The sequence below is a fragment of the Rhinichthys klamathensis genome, unplaced genomic scaffold (genome assembly GCF_029890125.1).
Source record: "Rhinichthys klamathensis goyatoka isolate OS25496 unplaced genomic scaffold, OSU_Roscu_1.1 h1tg000115l_1, whole genome shotgun sequence".
Taxonomy (NCBI): Eukaryota; Metazoa; Chordata; class Actinopteri; order Cypriniformes; family Leuciscidae; genus Rhinichthys; species Rhinichthys klamathensis.
Genome location: NW_026606652.1, coordinates 1013187 through 1033856, shown reverse-complemented (window position 1 = coordinate 1033856; position 20670 = coordinate 1013187). Strand labels below are relative to the sequence as shown.

The following is a 20670-nucleotide window of genomic DNA, read 5'->3' as shown; positions in this document are numbered from 1 at the left end:
CGAGCATGTGGATATTATTGTTTTTCTCAACATGAACGTGAAACAATATAAACACGTTAATCATATGCTGACTCGAGTATGTACGTTCTGTACGATAACTGCGCAGTCTGCTTTTCTTTTTTTTTCTTTTTTTGTTGCGTTTTTTCCCCGTTTGCGCAGCTTGAGCTTAAATGCTTTTGTTGTTCATATTTTTTTGTTTACACATATTGTTTAATGTTTTCAACTAAAAGAAAACCTTAAGATATATAGTAAGCTTGTTGTGTAATTGCCTAATGTATACGCTTGTTCAGAAATAATGACAAAAACCTTAAACTTAAAAAAATAACGTAGCCTATCTCTCGTTAAACGACATTTAAATTTAAACCCAGCAGTCTGTCCCAACCACCGCCGCATTTAGTTTAATCTTAACTTTTTACTTTACTAGCTCCCTCCTCTTTCAGTCTATGCTCCCTGCTCTGGCTCGTTCTTCATCTTCCTTGTTTTTTCTGGTGGACGGACGCGTAGGCTACGCTCCGTTCGTTTCCAATTTCCATGATCATTTCTTGCGCTGGTTTCACTGCAAACTGCGCAGCCAATGGGCGTATGAAACGTCATCACGTAGCATTACGGCACAGTGTTCATGGGACATGTAGGAAGTACTGCCAGGGGGATAAATGACCGAGAACAGAGCCTTATGCATCACCGGCCAAACTGGCTAGTAAGTTTTTATTAACACCCGCCAAAATGAATTTTAACCCGCATTTGGCGGGTGTTAATTTAGAACCCTGCACAGAATGTTTAATTTTCCTAAAGCAGGGGAAAATTACAAATTGCATCCCTCATATTTTTAAGCTGAAATAACAGGTGCATAAAATTGATATATAGGCTACTGTAACTACAAAGTGCTCACACAAATACATTGTTATCATCGGTTATTAACAGAGGATCTATTTTAGCATAAGCTCTTGGGTCATCTCAATCTCTTCCTCCTCTTCATCGCCTTCCTCCCCAGGTGAAGGTGAACTCTTGGAACGAGAAAGCAAATCTGCAGCTCCACCTACTACAGCACCTGCTGCTCCACCCACAGATGCCACGGCTGCTGCCACACCTGCAGACAGCCCAGCAGCACCTGACCAGGGAGAACGTAAAAGGAGACAATCTTTTAATCACCAAAAGACTGTAACATGTTCTTCAACATTTTTAGAATGACATGGGGGTCAGGAAATAATGGACATTTTTATGATTGGGTAAACTATTCCTTTAAAATGGAACATACACCCATTTTGTAGTTTAGCCCAAATGGCCTATTCATTTCAATTAAGGTTTGTTACATTTATTCTTATAAAAAAACAAGAATTATTTATTTTGATTTCACAGTGACATTTGATTTCACAGCCTACACTGTAAAAAAAAAATTGGGTAACGCTTTAGATTACAGCCCGGAAAGTACTGTGTAATTAAGAGGAATTTACAGAGTAACTTTCGGGAATTATAGTGTACCTATAAAGTACTTGCATGTAAGTATAAGGGAACAATATGTAAAGTTTGGGGAATAAAGGGGTAACAACCAGGAGAATTAAAAAAATATTTATACTGTAAGTATTATAGAACTAAGGGGAACTTATTCTACTATTATGATGCAACAATCTTACATTTGGGAGCAATTTAGCAAGAACACTGCGTACCTTTTTGTAATAAATGTGTACCAATACATACTGTATAGGCTTTTTTTTAATTACAGGGTACATATCTATGCATTTATACTTTTATTTTTTTATAGCAAAAGTGCAGATGTTTAAGTTGGGCTAACATGTTTCAAGGCAAGAAAAGCGAAGACTATTGCAATTTTTTTTAAATACTGGGAAATATATATCTTGTTTCATGTGGTTACAGGGTAAGTGGTACTTGCATAATAAATAAAGGTTTCCGAGTCAGTGATATAAGATTGTGTGTATGCATTTTTATTGTTACCCTGTAACTACATGGAACAAGAGGGTAACAAGCACCACTTTAATTTACAGCCCACAATGTCACACTTACCCTGTAACGAATCGGTTACCTAACGTAACCTCGGTTCTCTCTAGAAGAGGGAACGAGTATTGCGTAAGCTAGCTTACGCTGCGGGAAAGATTCATCTTTGCTGAGATATTGAAGCCAAAAATTATATCATAATTTGTATCCATACACAACGCAGTTCCTCTGCGGCAGACCTAGAGCAGGCTAGCTAGCAGCTCATTGGTTCGCTCAGAGAGAACTGCTTAAGCCTATGGGAGAGCGGGGCTGAACCCGCTTCCAATGAGAGGCGCCCTTTTAACGTGGAGTGAATGTATTATGAGGCCGGCAGAGCGGGCACATGAAGTGTATACATAAGCATGTATGAGGCCGGCAGAGCGGGCACATGAAGTGTATAAGCATTTAAGGAGAGCACAAGGGGCGAACCGGTTGTGTGAGGGACTCCCAGTAATGCAGCTTCTTAGGGAGCTGGTCGTTTAGACAGCTAGTAATTTTGCCTGCAAGGCGGGAACTTCCAAGTTGTAAAATCTGACAAAAGTGGACGGGGAGGCCCATCCCGCGGCCACACAAATGTCATGAATGGAAATTCCACAGGACCATGACCACGATGAGGCCATGCCTCTAGTGGAGTGCGCCCTGATGCCCAGAGGGCAGGGCAGGCATTTAGATGCGTAAGCAGAGGCGATAGCGTCTACTATCCATCTAGACAGTGTCTGTTTAGAGGCGGCCAGACCTTTGGTGCGCCCCCCAAACGACACGAAAAGCTGCTCAGCGCGTCTGAACGCGGCAGCGCGCGTAGTGTACAATCTCAGAGCCCGCACCGGGCAGAGGAGATTGGCGTCGCGCTCACTATCGGATGAAGGCAGAGCCGATAGGGAAATAATCTGAGCCCTGAACGGGGTACCAATCGCCTTCGGGACATAGCCATGTCTAGGTTTGAGAATGACAACAGAATCATTCGGACCAAACTCGCGACACGCGGCGCTGGATGAGAGCGCGTGAAGATCCCCCACGCGTTTTACTGAGGACAGAGCCGTCAGAAAAACGGTTTTGAGCGAGAGGTATTTTAGGTCCACAGACTCGAGCGGTTCGAACGGGGGTGCTTTCATAGCTTCGAGAACTATAGAAAGATCCCAGATAGGAACCGAAGGGGGGCGCGGAGGGTTCATCCTCTTAGCTCCCCTGAGGAAGCGGATGACTAACTCGTCTTTGCCCAGGGACTGAGCGCGTCGGGGTTCAGAGAACGCCGCGACGGCTGCCACGTAAACCTTGAGAGTGAAGGGGGACCTGCCCTTGTCCAGCATCTCTTGAAGGAAAACAAGCAAAGACGGCACCTCGCATGACCGTGGGTCCAGATGTTTGTCGGTGCACCATTTTGAGAACACAGACCATTTAGACGCATAGAGCCTTCTCGTGGAAGGTGCTCTAGCCTGTATGATAGTGTTTCTTACTCCTTCTGGCAAATCAACGAATAGTCGTTGATCACCCATGCATGTAGCGCCCAGCGCCGTGGATGGGGGTGCCAGATCGTGCCGCGAGCCTGAGAGAGGAGATCTGCTCTGACTGGGATGGGCCACGGGGCTGTCTGCGACAGCTGAGTGAGCTCCGGAACCCAATTCTGACTCTCCCAACGCGGGGCTATGAGGAGCACCGAGTGGCGTGTGTCCCTGATCCTCTGAATTACCTGTGGTAGCAGAGCGATCGGAGGGAATGCATAGAGCGGGCGGCGAGGCCATTCCTGGGCTAGCGCGTCCTCGCTCCTTGAGAAAAATATTGGGCAGTGAGCGTTCTCTTCTGACGCGAAGAGGTCCACCTCTGCTCTGCCGAATAGCCGCCACAGTATTTGGACCGTTTGTATGTTCAGGGACCATTCTCCTGAGGAGATGAGGTTCCTGGACAGTATGTCTGGACCGTCGTTCAGATGGCCCGGCACATGCGTCGCTCTGAGCGAGAGCAGGCGGCTCTGAGACCAAACTAAAATGCGGTGTGTCAGTAGGAAGAGATTCCTGGACCTGACACCGCCCTGACGACTGAGATAGGAGACCACAGCCATGTTGTCCGAACGGATCAGGACGTGGTGTCCCCGAATGAGCGGGAGGAAGCGCGAAAGCGCGTTCTCGACCGCAAGCATTTCCAGACAGTTTATGTGTAAGGGGCTTTCCTGTGTCGACCAATGGCCGAAGGCCGGTGAGCCCTCGCAGACTGCACCCCAACCCGTGTTGGATGCATCTGTCGAGATGACTTTTCGGCGAGAAAAGGTCCCCATCGTGACGCCCTGTCGAAACCATTCTGCTACTGTCCATGGCTGCAGCGCCGTGAGACATGTCTGCGTAACTCTGATCAGCTGGCGGCCCGTGTTCCACGCGCGGTGGGGTACACGGCTGTTTAACCAAAGCTGAAGCGGACGCATGTGCAGAAGGCCCAGCTGAAGCACAGCGGAGGCTGAGGCCATGTAACCCAGCATCCTCTGAAAAGTTTTCAGAGGTGAGCGGGTGCCCATCTGAAACGAGGCGGCCAGTCGCTGTACACTGCGCGCGCGCTGTGTAGACAGGCGAGCCGTCATCGTGACCGAGTTCAAATCTATTCCTAGAAAGGAAATCGATTGACTGGGTTGAAGGGAGCTCTTTGTCCAGTTGACAGAGAGGCCCAGCGTTTTCAGATGGTCGAGGAGAACTGCGCGGTGCGACAGAAGCTCCGTCTGTGATTGGGCCAAAATCAGCCAGTCGTCCAGATAATTCAATATGCGCAGCCCCTGGCTCCGCAGGGGGGCGAGCGCCGTATCCATGCACTTCGTAAATGTGCGGGGCGCCAGGGATAAGCCGAACGGGAGAACGGCGTATTGATAAATATGACCCACGAAGGCGAAACGTAAGAATGGCCTGTGACGGGGATTTATCTGGATCTGAAAATAGGCGTCTTTCAGGTCTAGAGAGATGAACCAGTCCCCCTGGCGCACCTGCGCGAGGAGTTTCCTGGTAGTGAGCATCTTGAACGGTCTCTTCATGAGCACTTTGTTCAAAGACCTGAGATCTAAAATCGGTCTGAGGCCGCAGTCTTTCTTGGGAACCAGAAAATAACGGCCATAAAACCCCGACTCGGTCATAGATGGTGGGACTCTCTCTATGGCGCCCTTTTGCAACAGCGTCGCAATTTCTGAGCAGAGCGTGCCGGCGGCCAGCGGGCTGACAGTAGATTCGAGCCGCGCGCGCGCACGAGGCGGGCGGCGGCGAAACTGTAGCAGATAGCCGTTCTTTATAATGCTTAGTACCCACGGGGGAATGCCTGGAATGGCTTCCCACGCTTTGGAGCATTCGGCTAGTGGCCGAATGGCTATATCGCCCTGATTGCTGCACATAGCGGGCTGGACACAGTGTGTGGGCGCGCTTTGAATGTGTGTGGCAACGGGATTTGCACTCAGAGAGGAGTCTATGGGCCGTGAAACAGAGCGAGCAGAGAGGGGACACGCGCACGAGCTCGTGGGCGTGCTTATGTTCTCTGATATTAGAGCGGGCTGTGCCCGTTTCATGTGATGGGGCTCTGATAGAGACACGGGGTATGTTATGCTTGTGTGTATGGGTGAGCACATGATTGTGGGCACATTTTCTACACAACTGGCAAATTTTCTCTTTTTGAGATTTCTCTGGGTAGCCGTAAAAACGGCTTTTTGTCGCTCGCAAGCGGGCTGGGACACCGGCTTGTTTGTGGCGGTCAACACTACAGCAGTCGGCGAAATAACGGGGACTGGCAGAGGGCGAAGCTTTGACGGCGGTCCGGCCGCAGCGGGAGAGCACCGTCGTTTTCTTGACTTTGCTAGGCAGACTTCTGATGATCAGGCTTCAGCGTGATCTTAGGTCGCGGGCCTCGTGGGGGCGGCGGTCTGCGGCGGCTGTCAGAGCGAGAGCGAGGGCGGCCGCCCTGTCTGCGCTGGGCTGTTTGAGTCTGCGGAGGGGGGCGCTGTGGTGGAGCTCTAGCAGGAGGCTCGCGAGAGCGGCCCGCGGAAGAGCTACTGCGGCGGGGCAGAAACAAATTCATCGCCTGAGTAGCTTTCTGGACCTCAGAAAAGCGATCGACGATTCCCGTGACAGCAGATCCAAAAAGGCCCGTCGGGGAGAGGGGCGCGTTAAGAAACGCGGCGCGCTCAGAATCTCCCATGTCGGCGAGCGTGAGCCATAAGTGTCTCTCGGCAACACAAAGGCTGGCCATGCATCTCCCCAGAGCTTGTGCGGCGGCTTTAGTGGCGCGAAGGGCGAGGTCCGTAGCACTTCTCAGATCCGTGACAGCGGGGGAGGGGTTTCTACCGCCTTCGGCCCACTCACGGAGAATATCGCTCTGTAATACTTGGAGGACAGACATCGAATGTAGCGCTGCGGCGGCCTGACCGGCGGCGGCGTAGGCGCGAGCATGAAAGCTCGAGGTCGCTCTGCAAGCTTTCGAAGGAAGCGTGGGGGAAGAGCGCCATCTAGCAGAGGGCGGGCAGAGGTGTGCGGCGACCAAGTCCTCGACGGGCGGCATGGCTGAGTAGCCTTTCTCGGCGGCTCCATCCACCGAGCGCAGCGAGGCGGATATATCAGAGCGGTTTCTAGCCGAGAGCGGGGCATTCCAGGACTTCGTCAGCTCTGCGTGAAGTTCAGGCAGGAATGGAGCGGCCCGGTTGCACGCGGGGGTCGAGCGCCGATGAAAAAAGCTGCCGTGCATCCGGTTCGGGGCCTGCTCGGGTGGAGGAGACCACTCGAGACCGAGGCGTTCGACGGCCTGTGAGAGGAGGCGCATTAGTTCCTCCTCTATCCCGGCGCGGATCCCCGCCGATTCTCTCGTGGATCCGAGAGATGACCATTCTTCACTGTCTGATGCGAGCAGTGAACAGGAGTCCTTCTCCTCCGCGGCGTCATCGGAAGCGACAGAGCGGCCACTCGGCGGCAACTGTATGTCCGGCAGGGGCGGGGAGGGAGAGCGGGAAGCGGGAGGCGGCGGCCCGCATTGTTCCGCTGGGGGCTCCGGCGGCCTCTGGGAGCGGCGTTTTTTCTTACGCGGCGAAGAGGAAGGCGGCGCGGGAGCGGATTTTGCTGCCAGAAGTCGTGCCCGCAGGGACGACAACGGCAGGCTCTCACAGAAGTCGCATCCTCCATCCGCGAGGGCGAGTTCTGCGTGCTCGAGTCCCAGGCAGAGAGCGCAGATGACATGGCGGTCTCCGTCCTCGAGACGAGCGCGGCAAGAGCCGCAGGAAAAACGAGACATCTTTAAAAAGACGCTCGGCTCTTTTAGATATAATCGAGAAGGATACAGTCGTCGGATGGCGCTAGCTTGCAGGGCGGCTGAAGGTGGCGAAGACGGCCGGCTTCTTCAGGGTCCGGGAGCTCGCTAGAGTGATGCCTTCTCGACGGCGACGGCTTTTCTCAGGACAGCAGAAGCGTGCAGCTTGCTGAAGATGAAATGAATCAACATATAAGCCTGGGAGAGACTGTTATATACACCATGGCCACGCCCATTCTGGCGGGCCATGACGCAATGAGCGCGCGGGCGCCTCTCATTGGAAGCGGGTTCAGCCCCGCTCTCCCATAGGCTTAAGCAGTTCTCTCTGAGCGAACCAATGAGCTGCTAGCTAGCCTGCTCTAGGTCTGCCGCAGAGGAAATGCGTTGTGTATGGATACAAATTATGAAATAATTTTTGCCTTCAATATCTCAGCAAAGATGAATCTTTCCCGCAGCGCAAGCTAGCTTACGCAATACGAGAGAACCTCTCGTAAGAGAACTACATGGAACAAGGGGGTAACAAGCTACATGAAACAAGAGTATCTTTCCACAATATTTAAGCAAAAGTTGCAATAGTTTTCGTTTTCAGTGCACTTTTGTTAAAAAGATTACTTTTTAAAAATTACAGGGTACATATCTATGCATTTATAAAGCTTATACAGTATGTACTGGTTCACCATTATTTCAAAAAGGTACGCAGTGTATGTTCTTGCTAAATTGATCCCAAATGTAAGATTGTTATATCATAATAGTAGAATAAGTACCCCTTAGTTCTATAATACTTAGTATAAATCATTTTTTAATTCTCCTGGTTGTTACCCCTTTATTCCCCAAACTTTACATTTTGTTTCTTTATACTTATATTGTAAGTCGTTATAGGTACACTATAATTACCGAAGGTTACGCTGTAAAATTGCTTTAATTACGCAGTACTTTCCGGGCTGTAATCTAAAGCGTTACCAAAAATTGCTGTTTGAAATTAAATACAATCATGTTTAAGTCATTTCAGCTTAAATTACATTAAACTGACTTTAAAAAAATGGTTGAATCTCTTGTATAACTTGTCAAAATAAAGCCCCTTTCACACAGCGCTTTGAACCAGGCAAATTGCCAGAGTGCCTTCTGTGTGAACGCAAACATGACCCGGGATTGATGCCGGGATCGATGCCGGGTTGGGGACCGTAACATTGCCGTTTTCAGACCCGGAACGCGCTGTGTGAACAAAAGCTGTAACCAATGCCGTGTCGTAATGATGACGCTGAAGTGAAGTGAAAGCAGGCTAGTGAAACGGTACGTAATGCTCTAGTTTATGATCGAATCAGAGAAAAAAATGCACAAGCGTGGTTTCTCCAGAGAGAAATCGCAGCTCATAAGCAAACTATACACGTTGCTGAGACATTACATGTCACATCGATGTCACGTGTCTTTCCGGAACATACACGGGTTGTGTGTGAACGCGCTCTCTGATTCCGGCAAATCACTGGCAGTGTGAATGAAGCAAAATCAAACGAACCCGGGTCAAATCCCGGGTCGCTTTATCCGTGTATTTTCCGGAATCTCTGTGTGAAAGGGGCTTAAGTTAAGCAATTTTCATATATATTTTTTTATAAGTTAAAGCAATGAAAAAACATATCCTGCCATTACTTATTGATCATATTTTTTACAATACATTTTTTATTTATGTGCCCTGTTAATCTTTAATCAAAATAGGTTCCCCTCCCTCTTCTCTAATGACGTGCTTACTGGCGCGAGGGCGGGACAACCTGTCACTCATATGACATCACAGCAATAGCAAACCACAACTCCCTACATTTTTTTCTTGTTCAAAAAGCAGTTTCATCTGGATACGTCACAATATGGAAGAAAAGACCATCACAACTTCCTTTTAAGTTTTAATAAAAAATACCTGCTGACTGGAGGAGCGCGACCAAACTCCCCGCAGCCACTCCTCCCCCGCTGGCGACGGCTGCTGATGACATCATGCTGGCAGCCAGAGAACCCGCTGCTATACCAGCAGAGGTGAATCCAGCCATGGTGAGCGCCACCGGAGCCAATACAACTGCACCAACTAATGGACATAAACAGCACTAACTATCTTCTGTAGGCTACAACTGATCTGCGTTAATTTGAAGAAACAACCCTCAGAACAACTTTACCTGCCCCGGTTGCGACCCCAATAATGGTGAAGAGTCCTGAAAAAGAATAAACCTGATGAAATCACTGCAGAAGTTATTTTTAACTAGGCCTATACATGCCTTAAATTATATTGGAATTCTTAAATGTTCATTGAGTAGCCTACTACCTGACAAATAGGCCTAATGAATTTGAATAAGATTAGAGAGAGATAGGCTACTAAATGTCTATGGACTAACAGCAACTTTTTGCTGATGTATCAAGCCAAACGGAGGAAGAATGTCTGCGTCAGTTATTTTGTAACACAATCCTTTTGGGGAAATCTTATTTTTGAAGAGTTCTTCTTACTTGCTTAAAACGGATAGTTCCGGTTCTCGATTGAGAGTGCACATAGAACAAAATACAATAGACTAAAGTCCATTCCTTGATTCTGATTGGTCGCGTTCGAAGCCATTGTTAAATACTGTACAAACATTACAAATGTACTGTACAAACATTACAAATTATTTTATAGACTAATATTAAACTATACGGCTTCTTATAATATTTGAAAAGTAGCTAAACATTATATTGTCTACTTTTCAAGTATTAACGCGGATCACGCATTAAACCTATTTTACAACGATTTTGCAGTGCAAGTACTTTATACATAAGAACACATTTCTAGCTATATGAAGAACAACAAATATCTAAATATTACGATTTTATTTTCTGATTGAACATTTATGTTGTTTATTTTTAATGGTTAGACTATCTATACATTTGAAGATTACCATCCATTAGATTTATCCCATTTCTAATTGAATGTGAAAGGTCCTGCAAAAGGAGTTCATACCTCCTGCATTTTACACTTGCATAACATCTCACATTCATAAACTCAGTCGGCAGTCAGGGGAGCTGGATGTATGGCATAAGCCTTGTTTAACAACATGGAAAATTGAAACATCTTTTAAGTATGCTTTTTTTAAGTGACTGTTTTATTCCATCAAAAAACTCTTGGCCCAAAATCACAATGAGTGGGGACCCTAAAAGTTTCAGAAAGCACTGTCTTAATACATTCATGTTCTAATTGCTAGTGTTGAAATTTAATTTATCGTAGAATTATGTTATGAAAGTTGCAGGATGCTATAGACCTCCTTCTGCACCAAAGTACACATTCTCCTCATTGTCTGATTGTTTGTCATCTATAAAATATACCGAATTGGCTTTAATGGGTGACTTAAATTGGGAGTGGCTAACACCTGCATCGGATATGATTCAAATTAATCAAATTAAAAGTTTTTGTGACTCAGCAAATCTGATCCAAATTATAGACTCACCTAAATACTAGCCAAATCCTAAACATCCCGAAAAGTCTACACTCCTTGATTTGTTTTTAACAAATGTGCCGCAGAAATACAAAGCTACTGCTGTTTTTGCAAATGATATGAGTGATCACTGCGTTATTGCTGGTGTGAGAGATACCAGGATATCTAAATATAAACCGCCGTTATAAAAAGTTGTTCTGTGAACAAGATTTTTTTATTGATCTTAATCTTTGTGACTGGACCAGGGTGAATTTGATACCAGAGCCCGAAATAGCGTTGCAAAATTTTTTGGACATTATAAACAAGCATGCTCCTTTTTGGAAATATAAGATTAAAGGGCGTGATAATCCGTGGTTTTCAGAGAAATTGTCTGATCTAATTCATGACCGTGATCTTGCTTGGTCAATGGCAAAGAAATCCAAAAATAGCTCAGACTGGCAACGTTTTAGGCACCTGAGAAACAAATTTGTCTCTCAAATACGTAATGCAAAATCAGATTTGTATCTTTTTCAAATGAAATATGTGATAGTTCAGCTAATCCCTCTAAATTTTGGAAAGTTATAAAATCACTGTCTTCTGACTCTAGGGATACTGTCATGCCAAATATATTGAAGTTGAATGATAAAATTATTACAGACAGGAAAAGTATGCTAGATTCCCTAAACCAGCACTTTATATCTTCTGGATCGTTGTTTGAGCATGCAACAAAAACAGATGAGACAAAAGGACTACTCTTTGTCTAGGGAAAATGTACCTATCGATTTTGATCTTGTTCCTATTGCAACGCAGGAGGTATATGATGCTCTTATAAGGTTAAATGCTAAGAAATCCGTTGGTCCTGATGGGTTGGATCCTTACTTTTTAAATATTGCTGCTGAACATATTGCAGAACCTTTGACACACATTTTCAACCTGACTATTGAAACTGGATTAATACAGATTGTATTGAAGTCAGCATATGCCACTCCTTTATTAAAGGGTGGTGACCGATCAAATCCAAATAATTATAGGCCATAATCTAAGCTATCTGCTTTATCTAAGGTTTTATAAGGGCTTATAAGTGATCAATTGAAAGATTATTTAGAAACAAAAAACATTTCAAATGATTTGCAGTCAGGTTTTCGTAAAAAACACAGCACTGTCACTGCCACTATGAAAGTGCTAAATGATTTTATAAGTGCTATTGATTCTAAAGAATATTGTTCTGCGCTGTTCTTCGATCTTTCAAAGGCGTTTGACACAGTTGACCACTATGTCCTGTCTCAGAGATAGGTGGATATTGGAATGTCTCCAAAAGCTGTGAAATGGTTTGGCAACTATTTGAGTGGCAGAACACAAATTGTTCAAGTTGATGGTGTGTCCTCAAACTCATTACTTATACAAAATGGTGTCCCCCAGGGGTGGTATATTTTGGGTCCAATTTTATTTACCATTTATATAAATGACTTGTATCAGAATGTAATAAAAGCAAAGTGTCATTTTTATGTGGATGATACCGTTTTGTATTGTTCTGCCCCATCCTTGACAAGTGTCATAGAAGATCTGCAATCTGCTTTTAAAATTATTCAGAAGAATCTTCATAAATTGAGACTTGTACTAAACAGATAAAACTAAAATGATGTGTTTTTCTAAATCAATGAAAACAGAAGATGCTTGTCAAATTGTTACACTAGATGAGAAAGTAATTGAATGAGTATGTATCAGTCTATAAATATCTTAGTTTCCTTCAAACAGCATATAGAACACAAAAAACTTAGAGTAAAGTTGGGTTTCTATTATAGAAACAAAGTCTGTTTCTCTTTTAGTACTAGAAAAACACTTATACTTAAACAACATTTGTCTCAATGCTGGATTATGGTGATATTTTATACATGCATGCAAATCAATCTTCTCTGGAAATGCTGGATTCAGTTTATCATGCAGCACTAAGATTTGTAACTAATTCTAATTTTCGTACTCATCATTATAGCTTGTATGAGAGTGTTGGCCGGCCATCTTTGCACAATCGCAGGCTGGAGCACTGGTATATTTTTTTATATTTCTTTTTTTCTTTTTAAGGCCACTTTGTAAACTGCCTCCTTACTTATGTTCTCTTCTGACTCCCAAAGTTATACTCCCAGAAATGTAATCTTCGATCATATGGGCAAATGATATCCCACGAAAGCGAACTGTCTTCGATGAAGGTGCCTTTAAAGTTTTTACACCTTTTTCCTGGTACAAATTGCAGACTCAGCTAAAATTTGACTATTTACCGACAATGAACCAGATTAAAATTAGGATAAAGGACTTTTTGAGTACTAAATGCACATGTGCTTTTACTGAGCGCTGCTGGTGATTATGTTGAGATGATGTTAAATTGCCAAATGTCTTTTTCTGTCAAATGTTTGTATATTTTATATTTTTTAATATGAAACTACCATTCTGCTGTCTTGGCCAGGACTCCCTTGAAAAAGAGTTTTTGAATCTCAACGGGATTATTTCCTGGTAAAATTAAGGTAAATAAATAAATAAAATATAAAAAAGCAAATCTTTGAGCTACTTACCGCGCTTCATGATTTAGAAGATAGTTGCACAGGAGCTTGTAACTGGAACCCCTGCTATGCTGCAGACGGAATGACGCAAGTAAACTGAAACTAAACTGCTTGCTTGGAAATCACGTTCAGCTGTGGTGGTGAGTTTCCATAGACAGTAAAATAAATGGACAGAGCGATCTCATTGGAACTCAGTTGAGACAGTTGAAGCCCACTTTTAGCGATTTTTGAGCACTTCCGTTCCTGACGCGCAGACTCAGACCGACTCAAACTAAGCTTGATGACGTGAGCAACCTGTCTGACAGACGTCAATCTTCTAGTAACTGTGCGTGAAAACTGCCAACGTTAATCTTGCAGAGACGGGGAACTTGAGCAAAGAGTTATTTGGCGTGAGTGAGCAGGAGTAAGAATTCCGTTGCTTTTATGGACTCATTATCTATGGGCTTCTCCCTTGACGGGACGTCCCCCCGATTGCCTGCGAGCTTCTCCTCCTGTCTGTACGGTAACTTCTGTACAGCGCGACAGAGAGTCGAGTGGTTATGACGCAATCGTTAGCCTATTTTTTTTTATTTTTTTTTATTTTTTTTTATTTGAACAATTATTCATGTACAAACAGTAAGGCAATAGTAACAATTCTTTACATAATACAAACAAATAATTACAGCACAGGTGCATGAAATAAAATAAACTTCAAATAAATAAATAAAATACAAATAAAGTAGGGGCTAAGGTTTTTTTGTTAAATCATACTCTTCTATGACAGATAAAAGACTAATTGCATTTTTCTTTTTTATCACTTTGAGGGCTTTTGTAAATGAAACAAATTCACCATGAAATGCACAGAACATTGGTTTCACCTTAAGGTATTTTGATTTGTGTACAAAAAATTTCCCCAGCATAAGGATATTATTAACCAGGAAGTTATCTTTGTTATTATTCATTAAACGTCCATAAATAATGTCCTTTTCAGTGAGGTCTTCGAGGTGAGGTATCTTTGGGTAGAGCCAGTCGTAAATATCAGACCATAAGGCCTCCACAAACATACAGTGAAAAAACAGATGCTCCGTGGTTTCAATATCATCACAAAATAAACATTTATTTGAGTCAAAACCAAATCTATGTCGCAAATATTCACTCGATGGATATATGCCATTTAAAATGTTAAAATGTACTTCTTTAACTTTGGGGGGTAACGGGAATTTTAAATACCCAGTTCTAAGTCTGTGAATGCTATCTTTTGAGAAAGAATGTGAAATTGAGTTTCTATACACTAATAAAGGATAAGAAATGTGATTGAATTTATTTCTAACATTTTTATTTGAAAGTTGGCTTCCTTTAAACTCACGGCCTTCAACTAACAGTACTGGAAGATGTGGGATTATAGAGACAGAATAAGAGAGAATTTCTTTAATTTGACATACGACAGCTTTAGGGATGGCTTTAGTAATAGATTCAAAACTGGCCCGATTGCAATTGAAATTATATTTAACACAAAAATGCTCATATGATATAATTCCAGTATTGCTGTCAATTAAATGGGACACAGCCCAAATACCTTTCTCCATCCAAATCTTGTCAAACAGTGATTTATTCCTGACCATAATATATCTATTGTTCCATAATGGTGTATTGTGTGGTGTAAAATTATGGTTATAAAAAATCTTCCAGTATAACAAAACCTGTTGATGAAATTTGGATAATTTTATCGGCAGACGTTGAACGGTGAAATCACAATTTAGTAAAAATTCTATACCTCCTAATTTCTTAAACAATTCTCTGGGAATATGAAACCAAAAATTATTGTGGTTTAAACAGGATTTCAACCAGTTAATTTTTAGGGTCCCATTTATAGCATCAAAATCAATGGCTTGTAACCCACCATCTTTATAGTCTTTTGTCATCTCTACCCTTCTGATGTAATGGGTTTTCTTTCTCCAGATGTAACCAAAGTTGACCTGATTAATTTTTTTAATGGCTTTGTTTGAAATAGCTATTGTATATGCAGGATAGATTAATCTTGATATGCTTTCCATCTTTGTCAAAAATACTCTACCTAATAAGCTTATATCCCGCAAAAGCCAGGAGTTAAGTTTCATTTGACATTTATCTAATACTTTCCACACATTCATATTTTCATTTTCAACAGAATCTTTTGAAATAAGCATTCCTAAGTACTTGACTTTTGATTTTATAGGGATGTTATAGGCCTCAGTTAAGTGGCATTGATGAATTGGCATTAATTCACACTTGTTCAAATTCATTTTCAAACCGGAGGCTTTAGAGAAGGTGTTAATTAATTGTAAAATTTTTGGGACCTCAGTTAGCTTCTTTAAGAAAATGGTCGTATCATCTGCAAATTGGCTGATGATTACTGGCTGGCCAAGTATATCTAATGGGGCTATGCATGAGTTCCTGACAAAGATAGAAAGCATCTCTGTTGCTATAATAAAAAGAAATGGGGAAATAGGGCAACCCTGTTTTATGCCACGATTGATTGGAAATCTTGGTGATGTACCTCCTGGTAAGGAAACCGAACTATTAGAATTTTCATAAAGGGATTTAATAATATTTCGAAATTTATCTCCAAAACCAAGCAATTTTAAACAATCAAAAATAAATGGGTGTTCGATTGAATCAAAAGCCTTGTAGAAGTCAATGAAGAGAATAAAGCCATCATCTTTTATTAGATGTCTGTAATCCAAAAGATCAAGCACTAAACGAATATTGTTGTGTATGGATCTCCCCTTCATAAAACCGGATTGGGAATCACTAATAATTTTATGTAAAAATAATTTCAATCTGTTAGCATATATGAGGGTAACAATTTTATAATCAGTGTTTAATAATGTGATTGGTCTAAAGTTATCTAAAATTTTTGGGTCCTTATCAGGTTTGGGGATTAAGGTTATGACCCCTTGTTTCATAGAGAGAGGGAAAGTCAAACTTTCAGTTGCTTCCTTTAACATAAGCAAAAAAGGGTCTTTTAGTAAATTCCAAAAGTGTTTATAAAAATTCGCCGTAAGGCCATCACATCCTGGAGATTTGTCTAAAGCCAAGCTACTTACTACTTTATCTAACTCATCAGGGGAAATAACAGCATCACAGCGTGCTACATCTTCATCATCTGGGGAATAAGATCTTTAATATGGTTGAAAAATAAAACTTCATCGTCCAGAGAAAATGTTGAGGAATATAACTTACTGTAAAAAGAAACAACTTCTTTAGAAATTGAAACTTGGTCTGTAATTACCTGATCCTGAAGTGATAAAGCTTTAATTGAAAGTTTCTCTTGCCTTCTTTTTTCTAAACGACAGAAGTATGAGGTACTTCTTTCCCCATCCTCAATCCATTTAGCTCTGGACCTGATAAAGGCCCCTTCCGCTTTACGAAGATAGATATCATCAAGCTTGTTTAGAAGATTTTGTAATTTCTGTTTATCATTATCAGTAGGTGAAATTTTATTATAATAAATATTTATCTCTTTAATAATATTAATTTCAGATAATCTGTTACTACTATTAGTTGTTTTTCCAAAATGAATAGAATATTCTCTCATTTTAAATTTCAAGAATTCCCATTTGGAGATATAAGATACTATTGAATTATCAGACATCACATTAGCAATCGTGGCTTTGATACCTTCATAAAATGAATGGCTTTTTAATAAACTAGAATTGAATTTCCAGTACCCTTTATTCTGTCGGCTAACACCAGGAGGATTAAAACACAATTTAATAACAGCGTGATCTGTGAGAGGAGCTGCTGACATACTACAGTCACTGATGGAGTTTTTAATGGAGACAGAGAGTAACCAAAAATCTATTCTCGACTTTGCTACATTGTTTGGTTTAAACCAAGAATATTGCTTCATGTTAGGATATTTAAATCTCCAGGGATCCAAAAGATTGTGAGTGCGACAAATATCCATTAAAACAGGGTTGTAACAACTGTGATTACATCTGGATGGACATCTATCAAGCCATTCATCATTAACCATGTTAAAGTCACCACCCATAACTATATTCGCAGTGGGATAACTGAGTTTAAGGGTAGCAATGACATTAGAAACATCCGAAATCAACTGTCTATTTTGAATTAAATTATTGAACCCATAAACATTGACCAGAATAAAATAGAGATCATCTATTTTCATAACACAAATTAGCCAGTGACCATTATTACTAAATCTAGATGTCACTATTTTACCTGGTGAGTTACAGAACAAGATGGCAACACCTGCTGATCTAGTAGACCCATGATCAAAGATGATTTTGTCACCCCATTGGTTTACCCAAAACTTTTCATCCTCTGGTGTTGAGTGAGTTTCTTGCATCAAAGTGAAGTGCGCTTTTTCGCCCTTACAAAACAAAAATATTGATTTTCTCTTAGTGCTCTCTCTTAAGCCCCTAACATTAAGTGAAATACATGAAAAAGAAACATCCATAACAAAAACAAAAAGAAAAAGAAAAAAGAAAATTGACAACCGTCAGTAAATATAAATGTCCAACAGACTAAACTTTGAAGAAAAGTGAGAAAGAGAAAAGGCTCAAATAGGCAGTGTCCCTTCAGATTGGATTAATGAAACCATCCAAAAAGATCTTAAAGTCAAACGGCCTTTCCAAGCCTTGAACAAAACAGACCTCTTGATCCTAGACGTTACCTTGTGTGCTCCTAAGTGACTCGCTGTCCGTTAATGTATCCGGCACCCCCTCTGAAGTATGCACGCTTTCCAGCATCTCTTGCTTCTTTTATTTTAGGCCACAGTGCAGCTCGGGTCTCCCTGTCGGCTTTACAGAGGTCTTCGATGAAGCTGATACGAAGTTCTTTGCAGATCGCGTGATCCTTGGTCAATCTCCACAACGCATCTCGATGGAATCTCTGAGTGAACTGAATTATGACGTGTCTTGTTGTGTTTTCTTCACGTCTCCCTATTCGATGAACTGAGTCCACAATCTGATTGATACTCGAGGACCATGATGGTGAGATTTTAACGAGTAAATCAGCGACCGCCTGACGTATGTCTTCACCTTCTTTTTCCTTTAATCCACGAATCCTAAGATTCCACCGGCGTTTGTATCGTTCTAGCTCCAAGACACGCTCCATTAGCTCCGAGTTGTCTTTCTTTACAGCCGACACATCACGAACAGTCGATTGTAACTGCATTTTACAATCTTTAATTTCTGCTGCGTTGAACTCGACAGCCTTTGCAATGCTGGTCAACATGATGGAGTTATGTTGCAGCTGAGTGCCTAGTGTATCCACCTTATCAGTTAGCTGCTTTATGGCTCCCAGGACCGTATTCATAGCTTCATTCCCTTCTGTCCCAGTATCCTGCTTTTTCGCAGCTGGTGTGATCTTTAGTGGTGAGAACGGGTCTTTTCTTTTAGGTTTCTCGGTGGAATCCACCTCCATCCTTCCAGCATACTCGTGGTCGACAGGTGTCACGTTGCTGCGTGATAAAGCCAGATTCTGTTTCTTCGACGTCATGGTGTACAAACTTTTCCGGAGGTTCCGTTTTATTTGTAGATTCAAAAGGAGCACAATATGTCCATTGGATAGCGAAATATGTGTTAAAATCTGGGACAGGCCTAGAGAGCTCAAACCCTGCAATGCACCCGATCCGCCATCTTGCCGGAACCCGTTAGCCTATTTTTACTAAATCTGTTTCTACGGGGCCATAGTGTAACATAGAAGGTAATGGAGCCCTTTATACATTGTCGTGTTTCTTTAGAAATAAATAATGGACAAATAGAGTCTTTAAACGCCTCAGATGTAAAGTTATTCGCTGTCAAAGTGACGCAAAAATGAATGGGAGTCAATGGAAATGCTAACGCAAGTGAAGTTCTGCTACAACATGGCGGCACCCGGCGGGCTTCAACTTCCGGTCGATGGATTACCCCCTTGTGAGTTTCCCATTTCCCATTCAGCGCGCATGTGCAACCTCAAGACGGCGAAATACATGACCTCATACGTCGCGCAAGCTCCGGATCGTGTGCTTTTTCATCGCTTGTCAGTTTAGTGTTAATATTTCTCTCCATCACCATAATAAATTCCACGTTGTTTGTTAGATAATTTGCAATTACATACAACATACAGGCTTTAAAGTATAGAATTTAATGTTTTCAGATGTTTTATTGCTCAATCGGATTCGTCAGCCATGTAGCCCTTTCGCTTAGCCTGGATGCCAGCCCGAACCCCGCCCACAACATTTTTTGATCGGGAAGTTCGGTCTGGACTCGCTCCATTGAGGAATAATTATGATCGGTTCAGAAATCGTTGGGCCAATCAAATTGCCAGGGCGGGCTTTATACGATGATGGACAGATGATCTGCAGGGACGTAATCCTCACGTTATCAAAGAGCGCTTGGGTTGAACTGGTTTCCCTCAGAGATGACTGCCGCTGGAGAACTGAGATGTATTAGATTGCGCTATCGCGTCTGTTGTAAAAGAAATCGACAGCGCATTCATTTTAAAAGACGACCATAGAACTGCAATCAAGGCATTTGTCGATCGGAAAGATGTGTTTGCCGTCCTTCCTACGGGATTCGGCAAAAGTTTATTTTATCAGCTGGCTCCGATGGTAACTAAGAAGATGGGACGCAATAAAAACCCTGTGGTCGTTGTAGTTTCTCCTTTGGTCGCACTCATAGAGGGCCAAGTAAAAGAAGCAACACTCGTTATTTTACTTCTTCCAGCGTGCGTGCATTTGAGTACATGTAGTTGACAACTGTGCTATGCAAAGTAGTTGACTTACTGCGTTGCTCTCATTGGTTGTAGGTCTATCTATCCAATTGAGTGCAGAGGTTGTTTTTTTTCCTGGTTCGGTTAAGACACGCCTCATAATCAAAGCCCTATGAAGCAGTATCAGACTCACATTCTGACTAGAATATGAGTATGACGAAGTCAGGCTACCTTTCGCTCTGTTTTCTGTCTGACTATAGCAGCCAATGCGTCAAGTTTAATTAACGGATATAATTAGAACTGTACATTTCTAGTCCACAAGAGGCATCTGGTTCGGACGGTCGTTTATATTTTTAGCTTATTAGTATTTTTACTGTGTGTTTTTCGTTTTTGTCACACAACCTTAGGCTACGATTGGTTGCAGATATAAATAAACTTTATTGCACTGCAAAATAAGTTGTCTGTGAAGTTAACTTGTATTGTAAACCCTATCTTTATAGTTGTGTCTATTTGGATGTCTTGTTACAGTTTTATGATACGTCTTTAAAATCCAAAAAAAGAAAAAAGAAATCACGTGCACTGCAGAATCCTTCCAGATATCAGCGATATTATGGAAGATAAAATTCGCCACAGAAAAAAAAAACGTACTTAGGTCAGCCAATAGGCTCGCGTGCCTATTGGCTGACCTGTGGCAACAGCAGCAGCCTATCGAGAGAGGCCCTCGATAGGCTCTCTCGATAGGCTGATAAAAAAAAACAGTTTGTATCAGCCTGTCG

General features: G+C 42.5%; 1 protein-coding gene across 1 annotated transcript; it reads right to left on the bottom strand.

Moving 5' to 3' along the window:
• Positions 1-836: 836 nt before the first annotated feature.
• Positions 837-15114, bottom strand: LOC130088218 (interferon alpha-inducible protein 27-like protein 2A). Its single transcript, XM_056254882.1, has 4 exons — positions 15093-15114; positions 9399-9434; positions 9149-9310; positions 837-1108 (listed from the first exon to the last, which is right to left on the bottom strand). Exons 1-4 carry the CDS (start codon positions 15112-15114, stop codon positions 927-929), a joined length of 402 nt encoding a protein of 133 aa, XP_056110857.1. The 3' UTR covers positions 837-926.
• Positions 15115-20670: the final 5556 nt, after the last annotated feature.

Coding starts and splice junctions, on each gene's coding strand:
- LOC130088218 (XM_056254882.1), bottom strand. CDS start 15,114: ATGACAAAAGACTATAAAGATG. Junction 9,311..9,398: donor TGGGGTCGCAACCGGGGCAG/GTAAAGTTGTTC, acceptor TATGTCCATTAG/TTGGTGCAGTTGTATTGGCT. Junction 1,109..9,148: donor CGCGCTCCTCCAGTCAGCAG/GTATTTTTTATT, acceptor CTCCCTGGTCAG/GTGCTGCTGGGCTGTCTGCA.